Genomic DNA, 22,692 nt, shown 5'->3' on the forward strand with positions numbered 1-22,692 from the left:
ATTTCTTCACTCAGAGTGGTGAACCTGTGGAATTCTCTACCACAGACAGCTGTGGAGGCTGAGTCATTGAATATATTTAAGGAGATAGATAGATTTCTTGACGCAAAAGGCATCAAGGGGTATGGGGAGAGAGGGGGAATATGGTATTGAGATGGTAGAGGATCAGCCATGATCATATTGAATGGCAGAGCAGGCTCGAAGGGCCAAATGGCCTATTCCTGCTCCTATTTTTCTATGTTTCTAATATTTGTAATAGTGCCTCTGCTATCTCTTCCCTAGATTATTTTAGAATGCGCGGATGCAATCTGTCCGGACTACGGGTTCTATCCTCTTTGAGTTTGATTAGTTTATTTAAATGCAGTTATATCATTTCTAATCTTATCTTCCGATGTCACGTCCACTTGATCCGTCTCCCTGGTAAATACTGAAGCAAAATAATTATTTAATATTCCTACCATTTTGCTGCCTGTGATTTTATCTTGATCATCCCTTAATGGTCCTATTCCCATTCCAACTTTTGTTTTTTTATGTTCCTCTAAAATATTTTATTATTCTGTTTTATGTTCCTTGATAATTTAATTTCATAGTTCCTTTTTGCCTTCCTAATTTTTTGACTTCTCTCCTAGTCTCTTTGTATTCTCCCTTGACTTGCTCTGCTCTGTTGATCATGTACTTAGTGTATGTCTCTTTCCTTACCCTCAATTTTTTCCCCCGGGTCTTTATTCATTAGTGTTTAGTTTGTTCTTGTTTTTTAGCAGAATATATTTTTCCTGGGCTCTGTTGAACGCTGCTTTAAATGTTTCCCATTGCTGTCCTAAATATAAATGTAAGTTTTTAAAAAAAATCATTGTTTGCCAATATTGTTTTCTATTTTATTTTCCCAAGTCCTAGTCACAGCCCCTCAACATCAGTTTTTTTTCCTATTTTTTTATCCTGATCTTTGTCATGCTTATGTCCTTCTCAATTATTATCCTGAACTGTATATTGTCATTATTGCCTAGATGTTCTAGCTTTGCTTCTCTTATCTGCTCTGGTTCATTCCCCATTACCAGATCCAGTAGCAAATCCTCCCTTGTCGGGCTTCTTACATAGTGGATTAGAAAAGAGTCCTGCACACATTGTAGGAACTCCAATCCCTTATCCCCTTTACCTACCTCTTCTTGCCAATTAATTTTAAGGTAGTTGAAATCCCCCATGATTATTATTCTGTTTGTTACTCATTTCTCTAATTTGTTTACATATTTCTTCCTCCACCTCCCTTTAGGTGGTCTATAGATTTCCCCTATTACAGTAGTGTGATTGATCCTTTTTTATCATCACTATCCACATTGATTCTATTTCTGTCTTACTGATGGCTGCATTACTTTTTTATACTCTAATGTTATCTTTAATAAGTAGTTACTTCCCCTTCCCTTTTTCCCCACTCTACCTTTTCTAAATGTTATACCCCGCAATGTTTAATTCCCAGTCCTGATTTTTCTGTAGCCATGTCTCAGTAATTCTGACTATATCTGGTTCCTCGGAAAGTATTATTGTCTCCCGTTCCAGTTTTATTAGATACTGTGCATTGTTGCACAGACAGTTTCACTCAAAAATAGCAGTTGCTCTGACTTTATTTTTAACCATTTTTTTACACTCCTGTTCTATAACTCTAGTTATTCCCCAGCCATTTATGTCCTCCCTTAGTCTGTCCCATGCTCTCCTTTCCAGTTGCATTTATATTTAAGCTTGATTAATTTCTTGTTGCTGTCTCAATGCCAATTTGCATGTAGCTCGGGGAATAATCTAAAGATTACTATTCGAGGTCCTGCTTTTTAATTTAGTTCCTAATTCCTGATACTTCCTCAGCAGGACTTCCTCTCTGTTCCTACCTATGACATTTGTTCCAACATGGACTATGACAACTGGATTTACCCAGTCTTCCGGCACTCAGTAGGCAACATACCCTTTGGAACTCTTGTTCGTGCCTGCAGAGGGTGCGAAAGATCCCCATAATTATAGAGTGTGGCAGAAGGGCCACGAATTAGGCCAGGACCTAGGTCCATTAGGTACAGCAGTTTCCACTGAGCCTTGTTAGCACAATCCAAACAAAGTCAGTGTTGTAGAAGTGGGCATGGCTGAGAGAGGACTCCCAGACCAAGCGCCTCCTCAGCTGGAAAAGCATTACACCAGTATGTTGAGTGGAACTAGGTGCATCAGCCTGCCAAATGGTGCAATTGGACACTGAGACCTGGACCCCAGAGATCAAAACATTTTGCTAAATTTTTTAACCCCCCAGCCCCCCCATTTTAACAACATATCCAGGTCTTGAACTAATTCATGGCCCTTCTGCCACACTGTCATCAGACTTACAGGAAGAATGTGCCAAAGGGGCCGATGACTTTCGGCCCCCATATGACCATTACCAGAGGTTTACAATTCAGCCTTGTATCTTCTACATCGCACAAATGCTGACGAACTTCACAAATTTCACAGAATCTTAACTGCAGTTTTATCATGCAAATATTAATATTTGTTTTGATTGTACTGTCATATTCAATTAGAGGCACCTGCTCAATAATCCAATCTAGTGTTGCGTACCAATTCATCCTGAGGAGAGAGCCCAGTGCCAGTCTAATCCCATCACTATATGCAGAAAATCTACCCCAGCACATTACAGAAAGATCATTTCAGTGACGCCCTCTGCTGATGAATAGTATGATAACAAAAACAATGCAGCAAATGGATGCATTTTAACTAGCATTCATAAACAGTATAAAAAGTTCATTTAAAATATATATTCCTTTTTACCTACATTGAGCATTTAGACATGTCAAAAACTTTAAATCATACATTTAATTGTTTTATAAATTATTAGGAATCTCCAACATTCTATGCCATAACTTGTAATAAAGAGCAATTGCATGCTTCATCATATAAGCATTCTGAGAGAGGCTGCAGTAATTACAAGGATATGTCTACCAAACTATTGCTTCAGGTACATGAACAGTGAATGAACCAAGCCTGAAACACATTTACAGTAAAAATGTTTAATAGAGAACAGGGACAAGAAACGTTTTTAAAAAAAAAAAAGTTAAAAACCTTTGGGGGGGAAAAATTCAGTATCACCCCGTTTGGGGCGCCATTATTGGCCATGCGCAAAGTTTAGCATCGGGCGCTAATTATCGCCTCAGACAGCAAACTTGGCTTTTATCGCCCCTGGAGGTAATTGGAGCACTAACTCGGGCGCTACACACCTCTCAAGGTGCTAAGGCCGAGGAGCGAAGCGCTACCTCAGAGGGCGGGTGCAGCGCAGGTGCTGTCAGTTAGCGATTGAACACAGACACACTAGTGCCGGTCAGTTCTTAAAGGGGAGGGTCGATCTTGCTCTGCAGCCACACCCTGCTCATTGGAGCCTTGAATCTCGGCCCGGGCAGACCTGTGGCTAAATCTAGCAGCCAAACACTATGGAGAGGGCCAGGGAGCGAGCACAGCGCTTCTGTGAGCGGGCTTTGGAGGCTCTGGTTCGCGGGTGGAGCGCAGAAGATCCATTCTGTACCCAGAGAGTGGCAGGAAGCCTTTGCCACGCGAGTACAGAAGAGTGTGGAGGGAGGTGGCTCAGAGTGTCCTCAAGCAGCATGGTGCCTAGGACCCATCTCCAATGTAGGAAAAAGTTCAACGACCTCACTCGGGTCGTCAGGGTGAGTGCCTTTTTTTCAAAACCTCTTCATCCCTCCATCTCAACCTCACTTTATGGCCAGAGGGTCTTGAAAGCCCCAATGCCCAACACTCATCCAACACCTATGGCCCTTTCATCAAACACACACGCACATTCCACACTTTGCATACATTAAAGGCTATTCAACCATGGGAGACATTTCAGGCAAGACCATGGCTGCATACAGTAAGGGCTATTCAACCATGGGAGGCATTTCAGGCAAGACCATGACTGCATATTTACTCAGACACCGTCCTTTTTCTTGCAGGCCAAGCTGTCTCATAATAGGAGACAGCAGCAACAGACCGGTGGAGGACGGCCTCAGCTGCAACCGCTCTGCGATCTTGAGCGCGTCCACAGGATTGTGGCAAGCCGGGTGATTGGTCCCATCGCCACTGGAGACACCGACCCCATTCTGGACAGCAATGGTAAGGTCATCACCTTTTTGTCCTCTCTCCTTCCACTTGTTCCTCACAACAGCAGCCTTTGACACTTTCAATCCAAATCACTAAATCGCTGCACTCATGCCTCCCTTGCTGCCACCCTGTCCTCACGCTAAAGTCACTTGTACCTCCCTGCTTTCGATTCACCAGGTGAGGAGGCAGGCCCGCAAGCTGCCAGTGAGAGTGAAGCTGAAGGCGAGGAGGAAGAGGAAGCCGGACCATCAGCGCCACCCTCTACCGAGGCAGCCTATGCCCACACTGGGAACACGCCTTCCCTGGAGGGGAGCAGGGGGAATGGTCTGATGAGGGTAAAGCTCCAGGACCCAGCGGGCTGCAGCAACGCGATGGGGTAGGGAAGCTCTGGGGCCTTCTCCCCGGAGGGAGAGTATGGCTTCGAGTCCTGCTGCACTGGACGCAGAGGAGGAGTGGGTCCTCGCTGAAATGGGCGCCCAGGCGGAGCACAGGCACACTGAGCTCATGGCTGCAGTGGCAAGGTTGCCCAAATCCATTGAATCACTGGCAAGGAGTGTGGAGCACTTCACTGTAGCACAGGCAGCTGCCACGCAAATGCTTAGTGCTGCAATGCAGTCAGTGGCTGGTCTCACAGATTGAGGCCACGCGAGCACTGACTGCTGCCACCCTCGCTGGATCGGGCAGATTTCCCCAGGGCTCTCACCGCGCCGCAGCAGGCCAGCAATCTGTGTACCATCAGATTGCTCTGGATGCTGAAGTGCTACCCCGTGGGAGTGCCAGTGTGTCGGTCGAGCAGGGAGTTGCTGTCCTCTCAAGATGACAGCATTCCTGCAGCCACCACCAGTACTTCTCCACTGCAGTTGCCACCACCTGTAGGACAGACTGCTGCCGCCTATGCAGAGTTGGTGCTGTCAGCAGCCGGGCCCTCCAGGCCCAGAGCTGGTCCAGGCCGTCCCTCAAGGGCATCTGCAGTCTCAGTTTCTGACACTCCGCAGCTTTCCCCCAGCCTTGCTCCAGCCACTGGGGTCCCATTACGGAGGAGCTACAGGGTGGGAAGGGGGGAATTTCGCAAGGGAAGCAGATCACCCTCGAAGGGCAAAAAGTAGGAGGTGTGACAAAATGTTTTTCATTGTTTTATTGAAGGCCGAGGTTCGTGGTCAAATTTTTGTAACTGTTTTGGACATTGTCTCCAGGTTGTGAGAGCCAGTTATGTGAATGACTGACTGCTTTTTTTTGTGTTTCTTTCTATTACTTTGTCATGCAGAAATGAGACACAGAGTTTGTGAAATAAAGATGTGTCTGTATTCAAAATGTACATGTTTGGTCTTTGCAATCATTGTTGCCTTGACTGGCTTAGGGGTTGCGGGATGGTTTCATTCAGGTTTGAATGGCAGAAGCCATTTCCTCAGAGGGGGCCAAGAAGCGAGTTGCTTTGACGGACGGCCCTTCCACTTTGTGCCTCCCTCCTGCCTTGGTGCTGCTGCGGATCATCCTCCTCCTCCTCCTCTGCTGGTGCTCCATTGCCTGGTGACATTGGATGGGTCCTGAGGATTGCAAGGTTATGCAGCATGCAGTACACAACAATGAAGTGGGAGACTCGCTCAGGCGAGTACTGCAGGGCTCTTCCAGAATAGTCCAGACAGCGGAACTGTTGCTTGAGCACACCAATTGTGTGCTCAACGATGTTCCTGGTAGCTTGATGGCTCTCATCGTAGCTCAGCAGGGGTGCTGGGCGAACGGAGCGGTGTCATCAGCCAGGTGCACAGAGGATATCCCTTGTCCCCGAGAAGCCAACCTCCTGGGTGATGCGGTGCCTGGAAAAGGTCTGCCACAGAAGTCTGGTGCAGGATGAAGGCATTGTGGCTGCTGCCAGGAAAGTGGGCATTGACAGCGAGTATCAGGTGTCTGTGGTCACAGACCAACTGGACGTTTAAGGAATGGAAGCCCTTTTGGTTGCGGAAATCCTCTGCATTTTCTTGCGGTGCCCGCAAAGCCACATGCGTGCAGTCAATGATGTGCTGCACCATGGGGAAGCCCGCCATCATCGCAAAGCCCGTTGCGTGTTCTTGCTGCTTGTCCGGGGTCATGGGAAAAGAGATGTACTCTCGTCTCCTTTTAAAGAGGGCATTTGTTACCCGACGGATGCAGCAATGCACCGCAAACTGGGAGATATTGGCGATGTCCCCAGTAGCTGATTGAAATGAGCCGGTGGCATAAAAGTTGAGAGCCACTGTTATCTTCACTGCCACTGACAGAGACGTCCTGCTCCTCACTGAGACTGCAGATCTGGCTGAAACAGGTGGCAGAGCTCAGTGACCACCTCCTTGCTGAAGCACAGCCTTCGCAAACAGTGCTCCTCAGACATATTAATGTAGGAGAACTGTTGGCAAAAAATCCTGGGAGGGTAAGGTCTCCTGTACCGAGGCCTGTTGACCCTCCTCCATCTGGCCATGATTGTCACTCTCTCTCTCTCTGCGTCTCAACCCTCCAAATGTGATGGAGAAGGACGACGTTCCCATCCATTGCAGCCCCCATAATACCTAGGCAATCAAAGTTATGAAGGCCAAAAAGCAAAGTACCTGCAAAGTTATGGTCCGAAGCCAAAACTACCTCAGACAGCGTTGACTCAATGCAGAAGTCGCTGTTTCTCTCTTTGTCTCTCTCAAAATCGCGCTCTCTCTCAGAACGAGTGGTGCAAAAATGGCTACCACACAAAAGCCAGGAAGAGGCCCCCTTTAAATAGCGCCCCCCCCAGCCCCACAGCGACTGGGAAGCGTTCCAGTCAACCTGTCGTCGGTTGCGCCAGGCGGAAAGGAGGGGGGGGCGCCACTCAATTTCCAGTCCGGGGCGCCCCAAGGGCATTGCACTCTCGAATTACATCAAGATCTGCGTGCGCAGGAGATCGGGCGGTATTGTTTAGCGCCGCCACAATGTCCGGTCAATTTCGCGAGAGGCACAGATATCGCCGCGCCCGGGCGCTAGTTGCTTTGCGCCCCACTTGGCGCCCTCTTAAGGTGCTAACGGGTGGCGCTACCAACTGAATTTTTCCCCCTTGTTCATACCAAATATTAAACACAAAAATCAGACAAGTAACTGGATTAAAAATGCTTTTTAAAAAAGCATATTTATATTACCATTATTGAAATCTATGACATTTCACTTGTGGAGGGGGCACCAAAACTAGGGGCCATAAATATAAAACATGTACACAATAGGTTTTGTAAATTTTAAATTTAGTTTGTGTAAAAATTTGTTGGATTAAATAGTGAAAGGTATCAAGAAAACATTGTCAACAGATTATTGTCCCATTTATACATAAAACGCATTCAGTTTAAGAGAAAGTCCCATGACACTTTTGTGGCCCTTTACCCAAGTACTAATCATTTAATAAAGAGTAACTTGAAAAGCTCCTTGAAAGAATTGCATTTACATAGCACATTTCATGTCCTCAGGACATTCCAAAGTGCTTCATGGACAATTAATTTGTTTGTTCAAGGTGGCAACTGTTATTGGGCCAGCATTTGCTGTCAAAATAATGGTGAGGCTAATGACACTTGCTGTTATTTATTTGTAAATGGTATAGCAACTTCAGGCAAGGAACAGCATCTAAACTTAAATATCCGAATGCTGCTGTCCGAGTTGCGCCACTCCATTAGCTTCGTGAAAACGGCATCTCGCTGTCTGCCTCACCATTGAAATACTTTGAATGGGAAAGTTGCTATATTTACGCGGTAGATACGAACCAAACGCGCCACAGAAAGTCTTGTCCATTTCAGTCTAAGTACCCTGTTAATGATGTGAGAAGTGTTTATTACTGACAGTCAGCCTCTCTGGCATTGAAAATTAACTATTACATGTGTGGCGTCTCATTCCTTTAGGTTTTAATAGTTGGGAGATTTTTTTAAAAATGTAAAATTTTAAATTGTTTAAAAAACTTTTCCTCTCTTTAGCCAATCTTTCTTCCCCTCTTTCTGTACCCAATTTGATATTGAATTCACCCACTCTAATTTACACTTCCTTCTCATTCCTTGCACTGTTAATTTTACAATACTTCAATCTGATTAAGGAGATACTCAGTTGCTTGCCTTGTTCACCGAGGTCCCAGGTGCACAGTTTCCCTCACTGTGATGTTATCAGCTGGCATGTTCATCAACTTGCCGCACAAAAAAAATGTAAAAACCTAAATGTGCAAAGGCAAGTCTAAATAATGGCAGATGCCCTGCCACAGGAAATTATGGTCCAATAATCTGCTTTAAATGAAGCTGGTTGAGAGGAATAATGGGGTGGGTCAGGAGCGGTGGCCAGTTTTCTTTAAATGTGGGGTCGGAAGGAGCACTCTTGCTCCTCTGAGCTCCACATTCAGATAAGTAAATTTGAAAGACTTACCTTGTGGGTTGCACGCGGTCCCAAGCTTTAGTTTTATGGAGTGCAGCTGGTGCTGGTGCCAGCTGCCTCAAGGCAAACCAATTTTGAAGTGGGAGCCTCAGTGTTTAGGCCCCTTATCTGCATATGCAAAGGGAACAAGTCCTCTTTCCCTAACCCTAACCCTCCACGCCTATTTTTGTTCCTTCACCAATAGGGCAGGTAGCTCACTTCTGGTCAGAAATGTGCACACACCTCCTGCCTGCCATGGGCCAGTTAGTGCCCAAAAGTTAGGCGCTGCATGGCCAAATTTATAGGCCACCGTCTTTTGAATGAGAAAGTAAGCTAAAGGCAGGTCTCATTGTCCTAGTAGATGTAAAAGATTCCATGGCACTGTTCAAAGAACTTATGCAAAAGACCAACTGGCTCATTAAGCCTGCCCCATCCAGACATGATATAGTATATATGTATCATGAATCTTTATCCCCCAAATCTAGTAAGAAACTCTGGGAAATTCATCTCCAACCCCTGAAGACAATCAAGCAAGCTCCAGGAGACTGCATCAACTCACATCAATCGTTACAGCTACCCCTCACCCATCTTCATTAACTCCAGGTATCCTTGAATGTCAGAAAATTGTCCAGCTCCCTTTTGAAGGACTGCAGTACTGTGTGCACTAGTTTTAACCCTCAGTGATTGTGCAATAATTGCACATACATGAATGCAGTACAAACATGCTAATCAAAATGTACACCTGTAGGTCAGGAATTTATCCAGTTGTCACCATGAAGACTTGTGTGAGGAATTCAACACTTTTTCATGATCTCCTGATTCTGGCATAGTATTTCTACTTAACTTAACCCTTAACAGTCTTTTGCTATTTTATGCAAAATCCCCATTGATAAGTATTGTTTTACCAAAGTAGTCAAAGCACCATCTCTGGAACATTAGTATGAACTATGAGCCAACAGAAGCAAGTAAGTAAAAAACTGAGTTTGGAATAATTTTCTTCTTCTTAGGCAGTTCCTCAGAACCGAGGATGACTTGCTTCTACACTAAAAATTAGTTCTCAGGTGACTGATGAGTCCAATGCGGGACCTACAGTCTCTGTCACAGATGGTTGAAGAGGCGGGTGGGTGGGGTGCTTGGGTTGACGTGCACTCCTTCCGCTGTTTGCGCTTGGCTTCTGCTTGCTCCCGGCGAAGAGACTCGAGGTGTTCGGCGCCTTCCCGGATGCTTCTCCTCCACTTTGTGCAGTCTTGGGCCAGGGATTCCCAGGTGTTGGTGGGGTTGTTGCACTTTTTAAAGGAGGCTTTGAGGGTGTTCTTGAAGCGTTTCCTCTGGCCACTTGGGGCTCGCTTGGATTTGCAGGATCTTGTGGAGGCAGCGTTGGTGGTACCTCTCAAGTGCTTTGAGGTGCCTGCTGTACATGGTCCATGTCTCTGAAGCATACAGGAGGGCAGGTATCACTACTGCTCTGTCGACCATGAGCTTGGTGTTGGGTTTGAGGTCCTGGTCTTCAAACTCTTTCTCAGGCGACTGAAGGCTGTACTGGCACACTGAAGTCATCGACGTCTGCCCTTGTTTACAGTAGGCTCCTGAGGTACGGAAAGTGGTCCACGTTGTCCAAGGCCTCGTCATGGATTTTGATAATCAGGGAGTAGTACTGTGTGGCGGGGCGGGTTGGTAGAGGACCTTTGTCTTATGGATGTTTAGTGTAAGGCCTATGCTCTCGTACGCTTCGGTGAAGGTGTTGACGATGGTTTGAAGTTCGACCTTTGAGTGTGCGCAGACGCAAGCGTTGTCTGCATACCGTAATTCGATGACAGAGGATGGGACAACCTTGGATCTGGACTGGAGGCGATGGAGGTTGAACAGTTTCCCGTTTGTTCTGTAGATTAGCTCCACTCCAGCGGGGAGCTTACTGAGGGTAAGATAGAGCATTGCAGCCAGGAAGATCAAGAGGAGCTTTGGTGCAATGACACAGCCTTGCTTGACCCCAGTCCGTACGTGAATTGGGTCTGTGGTGGATCCGTTGGTCAGGATCACGGCTTGCATGTCGTCGTGAAGCAGGTGGAGGATGGTGACAAACTTTTGAGGGCAGCCCAATTTGAGGCGGACACTCCATAATGCCTCATGGTTGATGGTGTTGAAGGCCTTTGTGAGGTCAAAGGCGGCCATGTGCAGCGGTCGTTGCTGTTCCCTGCATTTCTCTTGTAGTTGACGTGCGTTGGAATAATGGCTACATTTTATTAGCAAGAATTTTGAAAATCATAACACACAAAGGGTAGTTTTCTTTCAGAGACCATATTGCATAGAGAAACTTGTACATGCATAACAGATTCAGGGCATGGGACACTGGAACGCACTGCAGCAGGCTTTAAAGCCTGAATGGATTGGATACTCAATACAAAGCACCAGCATGCAGAGCACCAAAATCCCATTTAGCAGACACACACTGGAGGACATTGTGCAGCTGATGCCTGTGGTATAATGGGAAGTTTACTCTAATACTGCTGCTAATATCCCGCGACCTCTACCACCTAGAAAGACAAGGGCAGCAGGCGCATGGGAACACCACCACCTCCAAGTTCCCCTCCAAATCACACACCATCCTGACTTGGAAGTATATCGCCGATCCTTCATCATCGCTGGGTCAAAATCCTGGAATTCCCTCCCTAACAGCACTGTGGGAGTACCTTCACCACACGGACTGCAGCGGTTCAAGGTGGCAGCTCACCACCACCTTCTTAAGGGCAATAAATGCTGGCCTTGCCAGCGACACCCACATCCCATGAATGAATATTAAAAAAATACACTCAGGAAGCACAAAGAAAGATTTGCTGCCAAGTGAAGCTGAAGTATTTACCAAGGATACTTTTAAAGGAAAAGTTATTAAATACTTCTTCAACCAAAACAAAAAGAAACATATTTCTCCTGCAACAGAAGCATCAATAAATGGTCCAAAACATGAATGGTGTAGATTTAGAGAGGACATATGACAGGACTTGAAGGTATTCTGAAAAACAAAAATCAACCAAATGTTAGGTTACCCAAGTTACAAGGTCAGACAGCATGATCTGCAACTCCAACTAAAGCCACCAAGAGCTGGACTTCACTTCAATTGGTGGGTTAGCTGCAGGGCCGAACTTCCCTCTGCTCAATCCTTAGCTGATATCCACATGCCTGAAGTTTCTCGGTTGGGTCACTGGATAGTAATCAGAGTAGGAATCCTGGCTTATTTATCTCCATTCAGTTGAGAGCTCCAAGTCCATATGTAGGATCTCCAGCATTACATTAGCTGAACTTAGCTAAATTAGCAGAGATGGCATCTGATCTAAACGGTTAAATACTGTACCATGTTTTGCAATTATACACACTATGTTGTACATATAAATATAAATTATTGCGGTTACCCGATAAGCCATCGGGGAAGTGGCATAGATTCAATAACAAGCAGTTTTTTTCCATCTAACTTTTTGGCCCCAAGAATCTACAGCAGGGGTTCTCAACCATTTTGTTTCGGTGGACCCTCCCGGTTACAAAAATTCCTGTAACACAAGTACTTTTTCTTATAAAAATTCTATCAGCACCGCGCCCACTCACTATGTTACTGCTGCTATCCATGCACTGCAGACAATACTGGTCCCCACACCCATTCCACTCCCTCTTTCCCTTCACGAGCCCCAATCACCTGACCCCGGCTCCCTCTTTCCCCTGAAACTCCCGACTCCCTCACCGACTGTTCCCGGCACATCAGCTAGTCCCAGTTCTCTGCTTGATTGTCAAACAGCCTCCTCCCCCCATCTCCAATATTTTTATAACTAATAAACAAAAGCGTACAATGAAAAAACACAATTTTTTTTAAGGCCCGTATGATTTTTCTCCCAAATTGCTCGTAGCAGTGTCCAGATTAATGCCAGGCGGCTCCAGGACAATCCTGGAAGATTGAAATCTTAGCAGGAGGCCAACATTGGGTGTGAACAATCAGGTCTGCCTGTGATGCCCTCCTTGCTAGAGCAAGACTGCTAACACTAAAGGTATAGGCTCATAGGTGAAGAATGAATGAGGTTAGGCACCAAAAGGCAGCCAGTACCCTTGTAACTATACCAGAGTGTGAATCAACACTTTAAAAAACATCGGGAGAATGGGGGGTAGAGATTAGACAATGCAGACTATTTAAATGAGTTTGCAAACGGTTTCAATTTTGCTGGGAGTAAGAGTCAGCCCTAATGTTGACATATTCCACTCTTCTTCCTCCACGAAGACAGCGACTCACTGTTTGACCCCAGCAGTTCCTTTACTCCTTGCCCTTTCTTCAGTTGTTTGACAATCGCGACCGCGCAAATAACAAAAATAGAACAAAAAACAGATCTACAACGCAATCGACACAGCACGCACGTACCTGGCGAGAGGGTGAAGGGGAGCTCAGGCTGGGGGATCTGTGCTCAGCGACTGCTGCCGCCTCTCAGCACACGGAGCCTGGGCTCAGCTGCAGCTGTCCTCGCACAAACAATTGGGGCTGGAGCCGCCAGTTTGCCCAGCTCAATCCCACCTTTACACAACGGTGTATTTCGGTTTATTTTTTAAAATCTGCTTTTTTGAAATACTTTTGACGACTCCTCGAGGGCCGCATACCGTTTGAGAACCCCCGATCTACAGCATAGAAACAGGCCATTTGGCCCAACTGGCCTGTGCAGGTATTTATGCTCCACACGAGCCCCCTCCCACTCCTCTTCATCTAACCCTCAGAATATCCTTCTATTCCCTTCTCCCTCATGTGCTTTTCTAGATTCCACCTTAAGTGCAAAGTAAAGTGTGGTCTAACCAAGGTGCAATACAAGTTTAACATAACTTTTCTGCTTTTCAATTCTATCTTTCTAGCAATGAACCCGTGCTTGTTTTACTTTTTAATGGCCTTATTAACCCGTTTCCCTACTTTTAGTGACTTGTGTATCTGTACCCCTAAATCCCTTTGCTCCTTTACCCCAGTTAGACTGTTTTTTCCAAGCAGTATGTGGCCTCTTCATGCTTCCTTCCAAAATGCAACACTTCACTTACCTATATTGAAATTAATTTGCCAATTACATGCCCTTCTGCAAGTTTATAAATATCTTCTTGTATTTTTTCAGTCTTCCTCAGTATTAATTATGCCCAATTCGGTGTCACCTGCAAATTTAGAAGTTGTACTTCTGATTCCCGAGTCCAAATCATTTATATAAATTATGAACAACAGTGATCCCAGTGCCAATCCTTGTAGAACACCACTTCCCACCTTTTGCCAGTCTGAGTATCTACCCTTAACCCCTACTCTGTGAAATGTAGCCAGTTATACTGAATGTATGGCATTAATGCTACCTTCAATAAAGAACATAAGAAATAGGAGCAGGAGTAGGCCATTTGGCCCCTCGAGCCTGCTCCGCCATTCAATAAGAGCACAGCTGATCTGATCTTGGCCTCAACGCCACTTTCCCAACCACTCCCCATAACCCTCGACTCCCCTGGAGCTCAAATATATGTCTATCTCCGCCTTGAATATATTCAATGACAAATGTCAAACATGCAGTGCAAGATAGTCGATGTTGTGGCAATGTGTAAAATGGTGCAGCAGCTAGACTGCTTAGAAGAGGTGGCTTTTCCCACTTGCTGAGATCATGCACACACACAGCATGTGCTCAAGCATACATACACTAGAATCCTGGGCCTACAATCCTCATATCGCTCCAAGTGGTCCAAGCAGGCATTACAACTGTTATCTACCCACACTACTCAAAATATATTGCACAGATATAGAGAACCTAGCTACATTACTATGGCAAAAACAATGGAGTTAGCCAATTTTGAAATCACACTTAAAAACACAAGCATATGGCAATATGTCACCTTTACAAGAACGAAGCATATTCAAGATAACAGCCCAGCTGCAAAATATGTTGGGAGTTTCAATGCTCTACCATGAAAGAATGAAACATAAATTTGCATTTCTCATGTGGTGTTACTGATCTAAGCTGATCCATCATAATGGAGCACTGAATGCAGTTTGATTACTTCTTCAAAAAGTGTCCTAAAAGGGCACTAGACAAGCTCAATGAACAAGTCAGTAAACATTTTTCTCGTCAGTGTCTATGCAGAAATATAAAATTACCCAATAGCACATTAAGAACAAAAACATTACAATCATTGATCTGCCAATTATGGAGTTCTCAACTAAACTATTCTCGCCTCATTCTTGCATAGGAAAAATAAAATACAATTGTGGAGAACCAATCATTAGTATTAATTCATACTAGAAATGTGAAAATATTGAATAAATTTCTCTAAAATAATCAGCACTGGAAACAAGACATAATTTCAAGTGGTACCATAGAAAATGATTTGCATGAAAATGCATTACTTCATAAAAATGATTATTTAAAACAAATTTCCATAAATTCAACAATGGTTTTAAATTGCATAATTATTTTACAGCAACAAAACCACAAAGAATGCAAGACTTCAACTAAAACCAAATTACAAGCAACATTCACAATAATATGGTTCACAGAATGTTGATCATTTTCCTCCTACAGTAGATGAATGGACACATTTAATATCTGGTGTACTACCAAACCAACTGATCTGCACTAGGCGGAAATGCAGATTATCTTTCATTTCACATGTGATTTGCAAGACTGAACACAACACAACACAATACTAAACAATCTGTTTGCAGAGATTCAAGCATAATGGAATTATTGTTCCTAAAAAGTACCAGAAAATGTGCAAATCTGGCATTATGCAAAGAAAATCATCTTTTAAAATTTGGAAATGTAATCCATATACAATATGTTTAATGGAAAATGTAGTTAGTGATACACATTTATGGAATAATATACAGATTATTGGCACAAACTAAATGTTGATTGCATGAATGTAAATTAGCAGTAACAAAGATTTCATATGCTGAATACTATACATACCTATTACCTCAAACATTCAAATGTCAAACAATAGTTTTAATGTGTGTCTGACAATAAAGTAAAATTGTTGCATTGCAAGTTCAAGACATATTACTCAAAGTGCAGTTAATGGGTTTTTGACAGATTCCTTTATATGTTGCAAAACCAGATTAGAAGGCAGCACGTCAAGTTCATTCACTGTACATTTTGAGCAGGGTGCTACATTTGTGTACAGACATGGCTGAATATTAATAAGTTACAAGGACAAATTGCACCAATGAGCATACTGAATTTAGTGATTCAGATGGAAAACAGAAATAGAAATGCATATACCATGAAGGCTTTAGAAACTGAACAAAAGAAAAGTAAGGCAAATGTATGCAACCCTTTAGGTTTTAAGCAAACTGCAAATATTTGGAAATTTCATTGAAATGTGTAACATCAGAAAAAAAGCATAATTCATGCACAATACTCCTTATATTAACATAACTGAAAGAGTTCTTCTGTACAGTATTCGAGGGATAGAGTTAAACGTGGATACCCTATGTAGGATGCTGCAGAAAAGTCCATCCAAACTCTAGTTGCTTAAGCTTCACTTTTGATGTCATTTGGTACTGATGTGGACCCGTTGGAGGAAAACAATATAAACATGATTGCGAGGCAATTTAATGATAAAGGCAGAAGGGATGGATCTCCTCTATTGCTGATGGCTTAACTTCTCGCTTAAGTGAAAATGCAGTATAATTAAAGCCTCTATAAACTGCAACAGTTTCTGCATTATTGCAAATTGCACTTGACAATTCACCACAACAATGGGAAAACAGTCTCCCTCTTTCCACAGTCCTACACATACCCAAATTTGGCACAACTACAACCACCTGTCACCAATAAAATGACCTTGATAAAAAGTTTGCTGCTGTACTGAACCAGCCACTACCGACTTCTTGCTTACTCCCAACACGGGACACAGCATTGTCATCATCCTTCGCAGGACTCTCCTCTTCAGGCAAGTAGTCTGGTAATTCTGTGTTTTCCTCAACTTCAACAGCTGTACCTTGGAATGGAACCAGCATCTATAAAGTAATGATTAAAAACTTCAAACACTAGCGAACAGCACACAGGGAAGGAGAGGAAACATTTCCTTTGGTAGTTATATGTTAGTGACATTGTAAATGTATTCTTTTAGAATATATTTACTATTTCACTAGGAACGGCAATCAGATATGATGCCACTAACACCAGAGATAATTTATTTCAACTCTTTCATACAAATTATATTCTAGTATAAGATTTTGGAAAATGCAACGTTAGTTTGACAAAATACAATTGGTGTGACGACAGCCCCCCTGCCCTAAGCACATTTTCTTGACTTCTAAGGTGGTATGGCTGAACTGAATGATCTAGACTGAACTCCATCACTGCTGCTCAACGACTGGCAAGCACAAAATAGAAAACACGACTGAAATGGGGAAATCGCCCCCTCCCAAAAAATGAATGCTGGCACAGCAAATACTGGAAATGCACAAGTAAAGCACTAGGGGTCAGTGTTGAGATCAAAACTCTAATATATATTAATGACTTTGACTTGGGTATGGGGGCATAATTTCAAAGTTTGTAGTTGACACGAAACTCATAAATATAGTAAACAGTGAGGAGGAAAGCAACAGACTTCAGGGGGACATAGACAGGTTGGTGAAATGGGCAGACACATGGCTGATGAAATTTAATGCAGAGAAGTGTGAAGTGATTCATTTTGGTAGGAAGAACGTGGAGAGGCAATATAAACTAAATGGTACAGTTTTAAAGGGGGTGCAGGAACAGAGAGATCTGGGGTGTATGTACACAAATCTTTGGGAGGACAAGTTGAGAAGGCTGTTAAAGGCATACGGGATCCATGGCTTTATAAACAGACATAGGGCTGGATTTTCATTGAGGCGGCGGGTTGGATTTTCATTGAGGCGGGACTACAACTTTTGGGGTTGTAGTCCTGCCTCCATCGAGTTCTAGCCAACCCACGTGATTTAGACTTGATTGACCAGCGGGCTCAGCAGGCCAATTAAGGGCCACCCGGCAACAGGTGACGTCACAGATTGAATTTTCATCTGTCAAGACCGTTTGACAGATGAAATATCACCGTTTCACAGCTGTTTGAAGCTGTCAAACACTGTCAATCTGCACTCCAGGTTAATTCCTTCCTTTCAGGATGATTTAGAGATCTCCCCGAAACAGAAAGCAGAGGCTGCAGATTTTGACAGCTGGCGGCCATTCTGCTTTCTGTGCCGGTGAGATGAGGGACTCCAGAGACCTGAAGGGATGGCATTAAAAGGGAAATTAAAGAAGCGTGCAATAAGGGCACAGCAGTCATCATGGGTGACTTTAATCTACATATAGATTGGGCTAACCAAATTAGTAACAATACTGTGGAGGAGGAATTCCTGGAGTATTTACGGGACGGTTTCCTAGTCGAGGAACCAACCAGAGATCAGGCCATCTTAGACTGGGTATTATGTAACGAGAAAGGATTCATTAGCAATCTTGTTGTACGAGGCCCCTTGGGTCGGAGCGATCATAATATGATCGAATTCTTCATTAAGATGGAGAATGAAGTAGTTGACTCAGAGACTAGGGTCCTCAATTTAAATAAAGGAAACTACGATGGTCTGAGGAGCGAGTTGGGTAGGATTGATTGGGGAATGGCACTCAAAGGGTTGACAGTGGATAGGCAATGGCAAACATTCAAAGACCGAATGGATGAGCTACAGAATTTATTCATCCCAGTTTGGCATAAAAATAAAACAAAAAAGGTGACTCAACCGTGGCTAACAAGGGAAATTAGGGATAGCATAAGATCCAAGGAGACGACATATAAATTGGCCAGAAAAAGCAATAATCCTGAGGATTGGGAGCAGTTTAGGATTCAATAAAGGAGGACAAAGGGATTAATTAAGAAAGGGAAAATAGAATATGAGAGTAAGCTTTCAGGGAACATAAAAACTGACTAAAAGCTTTTATAGATATGTGAAGAGAAAAAGATTGGTGAAGTCAAGCATAGGTCCCTTGCAGTCAGAATCAGGGGAATTTATAATGGGGAACAAAGAAATGGCAGACCAACTAAATACATATTTTGGTTCTGTCTTCACAAAGGAAGACACAAATAACCTCCCAGAGATGCCGAGGAACACAGGGTCTGATGAAAGGGTGGAACTGAAAGAAATCAGTATTTGTAGGGAAATGGTGTTAGGAAAATTGATGGGACTGAAGGCCGATAAATCCCCAGGGCCTGATAATCTACATCCCAGGGTACTTAAGGAAGTGGCCCTAGAAATAGTAGATGCATTGCTGGTCATCTTCCAGAACTGATAGACTCTGGAACAGTACCCATGGATTGGAGGATAGCTAATGTTACCCCACTATTCAAAAAAGGTGGTAGAGAAAAAGCGGGGAATTATAGACCGGTAAGCCTGACATCGGTAGTGGGGAAAATGCTAGAGTCCATTATAAAAGATGTAATAGCAGGGCACTTGGAAAGCAGTGACAGGATTGGACAAAGTCAACATGGATTTACAAAAGGTAAATCATGCTTGACTAATCTACTGGAATTTTTTGAGGATGTAACTGGTAAAATAGATAAGGGAGAACCAGTGGATGTGGTGTATTTGGACTTTCAGAAGGCTTTCGATAAGTTCCCACATAAGAGATTAGTGTGCAAAATTAAGGCACATGGGATTGGGGGCAAGGTATTGACTTGGATAGAGAACTGGTTGGCGGACAGAAAGCAAAGAGTTGGAATAAACGGGTCGTTTTCCGAGTGGCAGGCAGTGACTAGTGGGGTACCGCAAGGATCGGTCCTAGGACCCCAGCTATTCACAATATATATTAATGATCTGGACGAGGGAATTGGATGTAATATCTCCAAATTTGCAGACGACACAAAGCTGGGTGGGAGGGTATTTTGTGAGGAGGATGTCGTGAAACTCCAGTATGATTTGGACAGGTTGGGTGATTGGGCAGAAACATGGCAAATGCACTATAATGTGGATAAATGTGAGGTTATCCACTTTGGTGGCAAAAACAGGAAGGCAGATTATTATTTGAATGGCAATAGATTGGGAGAAGGGGAAGTGCAACAAGGCCTGGGTGTCCTTGTGCACCAGTCGCTGAAGGTAAGCATGCAGGTGCAGCAGGCGGTTAAGAAGGCAAATGGTATGTTGGCCTTCGTAGCAAGAGGGTTCGAGTACAAGAACAAGGATGTCTTGCTACAGTTGTACAGGGCCTTGGTGAGACCGCACCTTGAGTATTGTGTGCAGTTTTGGTCGCCTTACCGGAGGAAGGACGTTCTTGCCATGGAAGGAGTGCAGCGAAGATTCACCAGGCTGATACCTGGGATGGCAGGAATGACGTATGAGGAGAGATTGTGTCGATTGGGCTTATACTCACTGGAGTTTAGAAGATTGAGAGGGGATCTCATCGAAACCTATAAAATTCTGTCAGGCCTGGACAGACTAGATGCAGGAAGGATGTTTCTGATGGCCGGGGAGTCCAGAACCAGGGGTCATAGTCTAAAGATAAGGGGTAAGTCATTTAGGACTGAAATGAGGAATTTCTTCACCCAGAGAGTGGTGAACCTGTGGCATTCTCTGCCACAGAGGGCGGTGGAGGCCAGTTCACTAAATATATTCAAGAAAGAGTTGGATATATTTCTTAAGGCTAAAAGGATCAAGGGATATGGGGAGAAGGCAGGGACAGGGTACTGAATTTGGATGATCAGCCATGATCTCATTGAATGGCGGAGCAGGCTCGAAGGGCCGAATGGCCTACTCCTGCTCCTATCTTCTATGTTTCTATGAAGGAAGGCTGTAAAGGTAAGTAAAGGTTAGTAGAACTTCTTTAAACACTTTACACAGACCAAACACTTACCTCTGCACTCATGCACCCATCACTCACCTGAACACCGGACATCTCGACCCCTCCAAGCCCTTCAGCCCGCCTCGCTAACTTGGCGTGGTTTGGAGCCGCCGGGAATCGCACATTTCAACAATGAAAATAGGGATTAGGCTAAAAACTGCCTCTAACTACCTGTTAACAGGCAGTTAATTGGCACTAATCCCCTTCCCGCCTTGGGGAGGCGGGTCCCAGTGCGGGGCAGGTACCCGCCTCCTTTGAAACTGGCATGGAGGCAGGTTGGGGGCAGGACCCCCGATTTCGGGATTTTAAACCCCCACACGCCTCCAATCCCGACTCCACGGCCCAATGAAAATCCAGCCCATAGAGTACAAAAGCAAGAACGTTATGCTAAGCTTTTATAACTCACTGGTAAAGCCTCAGCTCGAGTATTGTCTTCAATTCTGGACACCATACTTTAGGAAGGACATCAAAGCTTTTTAGAGGGTGCAGAAGAGATTTACTAGAATGGTACCAAGGATGAGGGACTTAGTTATGTGGAGGCTGGAAAAGCTGGGGTTGTTCTCCTTAGAGCAGAGAAAATGAAGAGATTTGAGGTGTTCAAGATCATGAACGGTTTTGAGAGAGTAAATAAAGAGAAACTTGTTTCCAATGGCAGAAGGGTCAGTAACCAGAGGGTACAGTGTTAAAGTGATAGGTAAAAGAAGTAGAGGTGACACGAGGAAACATTTTTTTTTTTTTTTTTTTTTATACAGCGAGTTGTGATCTGAAATGCAGCACCTGAAAGGGTGGTGGATGCAGATTCAATTGACGGGAACAGTAGCATAGTGGTTATGTTACTGGACTAGTAATCCAGAGACACGAGTTCAAATCCCACCACGGCAGCTGGGGAATTTAAATTCAGTTAATTAAATAAATCTGGAATAAAAAGCTAGTATCAGTAATGGTGACCATGAAACTATCTGATTGTCATAAAAACCCATCTGGTTCACTAATGTCCTTTAGAGAAGGAAATCTGCTGTCCTTACCTGGTCTGGCCTATATGTGACTCCAGACCCACAGCAATGTGGTTGACTCTTAACTGCCCTCTGAAATGGCCCAGCAAGTCACTCAGTTGTAACAAACCACTACGATAAACAATAATAAGAATAAAACCATATAGATCACCCGGCATAGACCTAGGCACCGGCTACAGACACGTCAATGGCAAACCCAGCCCAGCCAACTCTGCAAAGTTCTCCATATGAACATCTGGGGCATGTGCCAAAATTGGGAGAGCTATCGCAAAGATTAGTCAAGCCTAACATAGCCATACTCACAGAATCATACTTTTCAGCCAATGTCCCAGACTTCTCCAACACCATCCCTGGGTATGTCCTGTCCCACCGGCAGGACAGACCCACCAGAGGTGGTGGCACAGTGATATACAGTCGGAGTGAGTGGCCCTGGGAGTCCTCAACATTGACTACGGACCCCATGGCTCATGGCTTCAGGTCAAGCATGGGCAAGGAAACCTCATGCTGATTACCACCTACCGCCCTCCCTCCGCTGATGAATCAGTACTCCTCCATGTTGAACATCACTTGGAAGAAGCACTGAGAGTAGCAAGGGCACAGAATGTACTCTGGGAGGGGGGGACTTCAATGTCCATCACCAAGAGTGGCTCAGTAGCACCACTACTGACCGAGCTGGCCAAGTTCTGAAGGATATAGCTGCTAGAATGGGCCTGCGACAGGTGGTGAGAACCAACACGAGAAAAAAACCTACTAGACCTCGTCCCCACCAATCTACCTGTCGCAGATGCATCTGTCCATGACCACATTGGTAGCAGTGACCACCACACAGTCATTGTGGAGACGAAGTCCAGTCTTCACACGGAGGACACCCTTCATCGTGTTGTGTGGCACTACCACCGTGCTAAATGGGATAGATTCAGAATAGATCTAGCAGCTCAAAACTGGGCATCCATGAGGAGCTGTGGGCCATCAGCAGTAGCAGAATTGTATTCCACGACAGTCTGTAACCTCATGGCCTGGCATATCCCACACTCTACCATTACCATCAAGCCAGGGGACCAACCCTGGTTCAATGAGGAGCGTAAAAGAGCATGCCAGGAGCAGCACCAGGCGTACCTAAAAATGAGGTGTCAACCTGGGGAAGCTGCAAAACAGGACTACATGCATGCTAAACAGCAGAAGCAGCATGCTATAGACAGGGTTAAGTGATCACACAATCAACGGATCAGATCAAAGCTCTGCAGTCCTGCCACATTGAGTCGTGAATGGTGGTGGACCATTAAACAACTAACGGGAGGAGGAGGCTCCATGAATATCCCCATCCTCAATGATGGTGGAGCCCAGCACATGAGTGCAAAAGA

At 44.5% G+C, this 22,692-nt stretch overlaps 1 protein-coding gene across 4 annotated transcripts in view; it reads right to left on the reverse strand.

The window, feature by feature from the left end:
- Positions 1 to 15,283: 15,283 nt before the first annotated feature.
- The window catches only part of armc1 (armadillo repeat containing 1), a 36,044-nt gene continuing 28,635 nt past the window's right edge, over positions 15,284 to 22,692 (reverse strand). For all 4 annotated transcript variants that reach the window (XM_085993057.1, XM_085993056.1, XM_085993058.1 and 1 more), the window contains exon 7: positions 15,284 to 16,486. In XM_085993057.1, coding sequence (XP_085849183.1) covers positions 16,295 to 16,486 — 192 coding nt within the window. In that variant the 3' untranslated portion in view covers positions 15,284 to 16,294. The remainder of the gene's footprint in view (positions 16,487 to 22,692) is intronic.

This window comes from Somniosus microcephalus, chromosome 7, assembly GCF_052327205.1.
Source record: "Somniosus microcephalus isolate GS21.2 chromosome 7, FLI_Smic_1.0, whole genome shotgun sequence".
Classification (NCBI taxonomy): domain Eukaryota; kingdom Metazoa; phylum Chordata; class Chondrichthyes; order Squaliformes; family Somniosidae; genus Somniosus; species Somniosus microcephalus.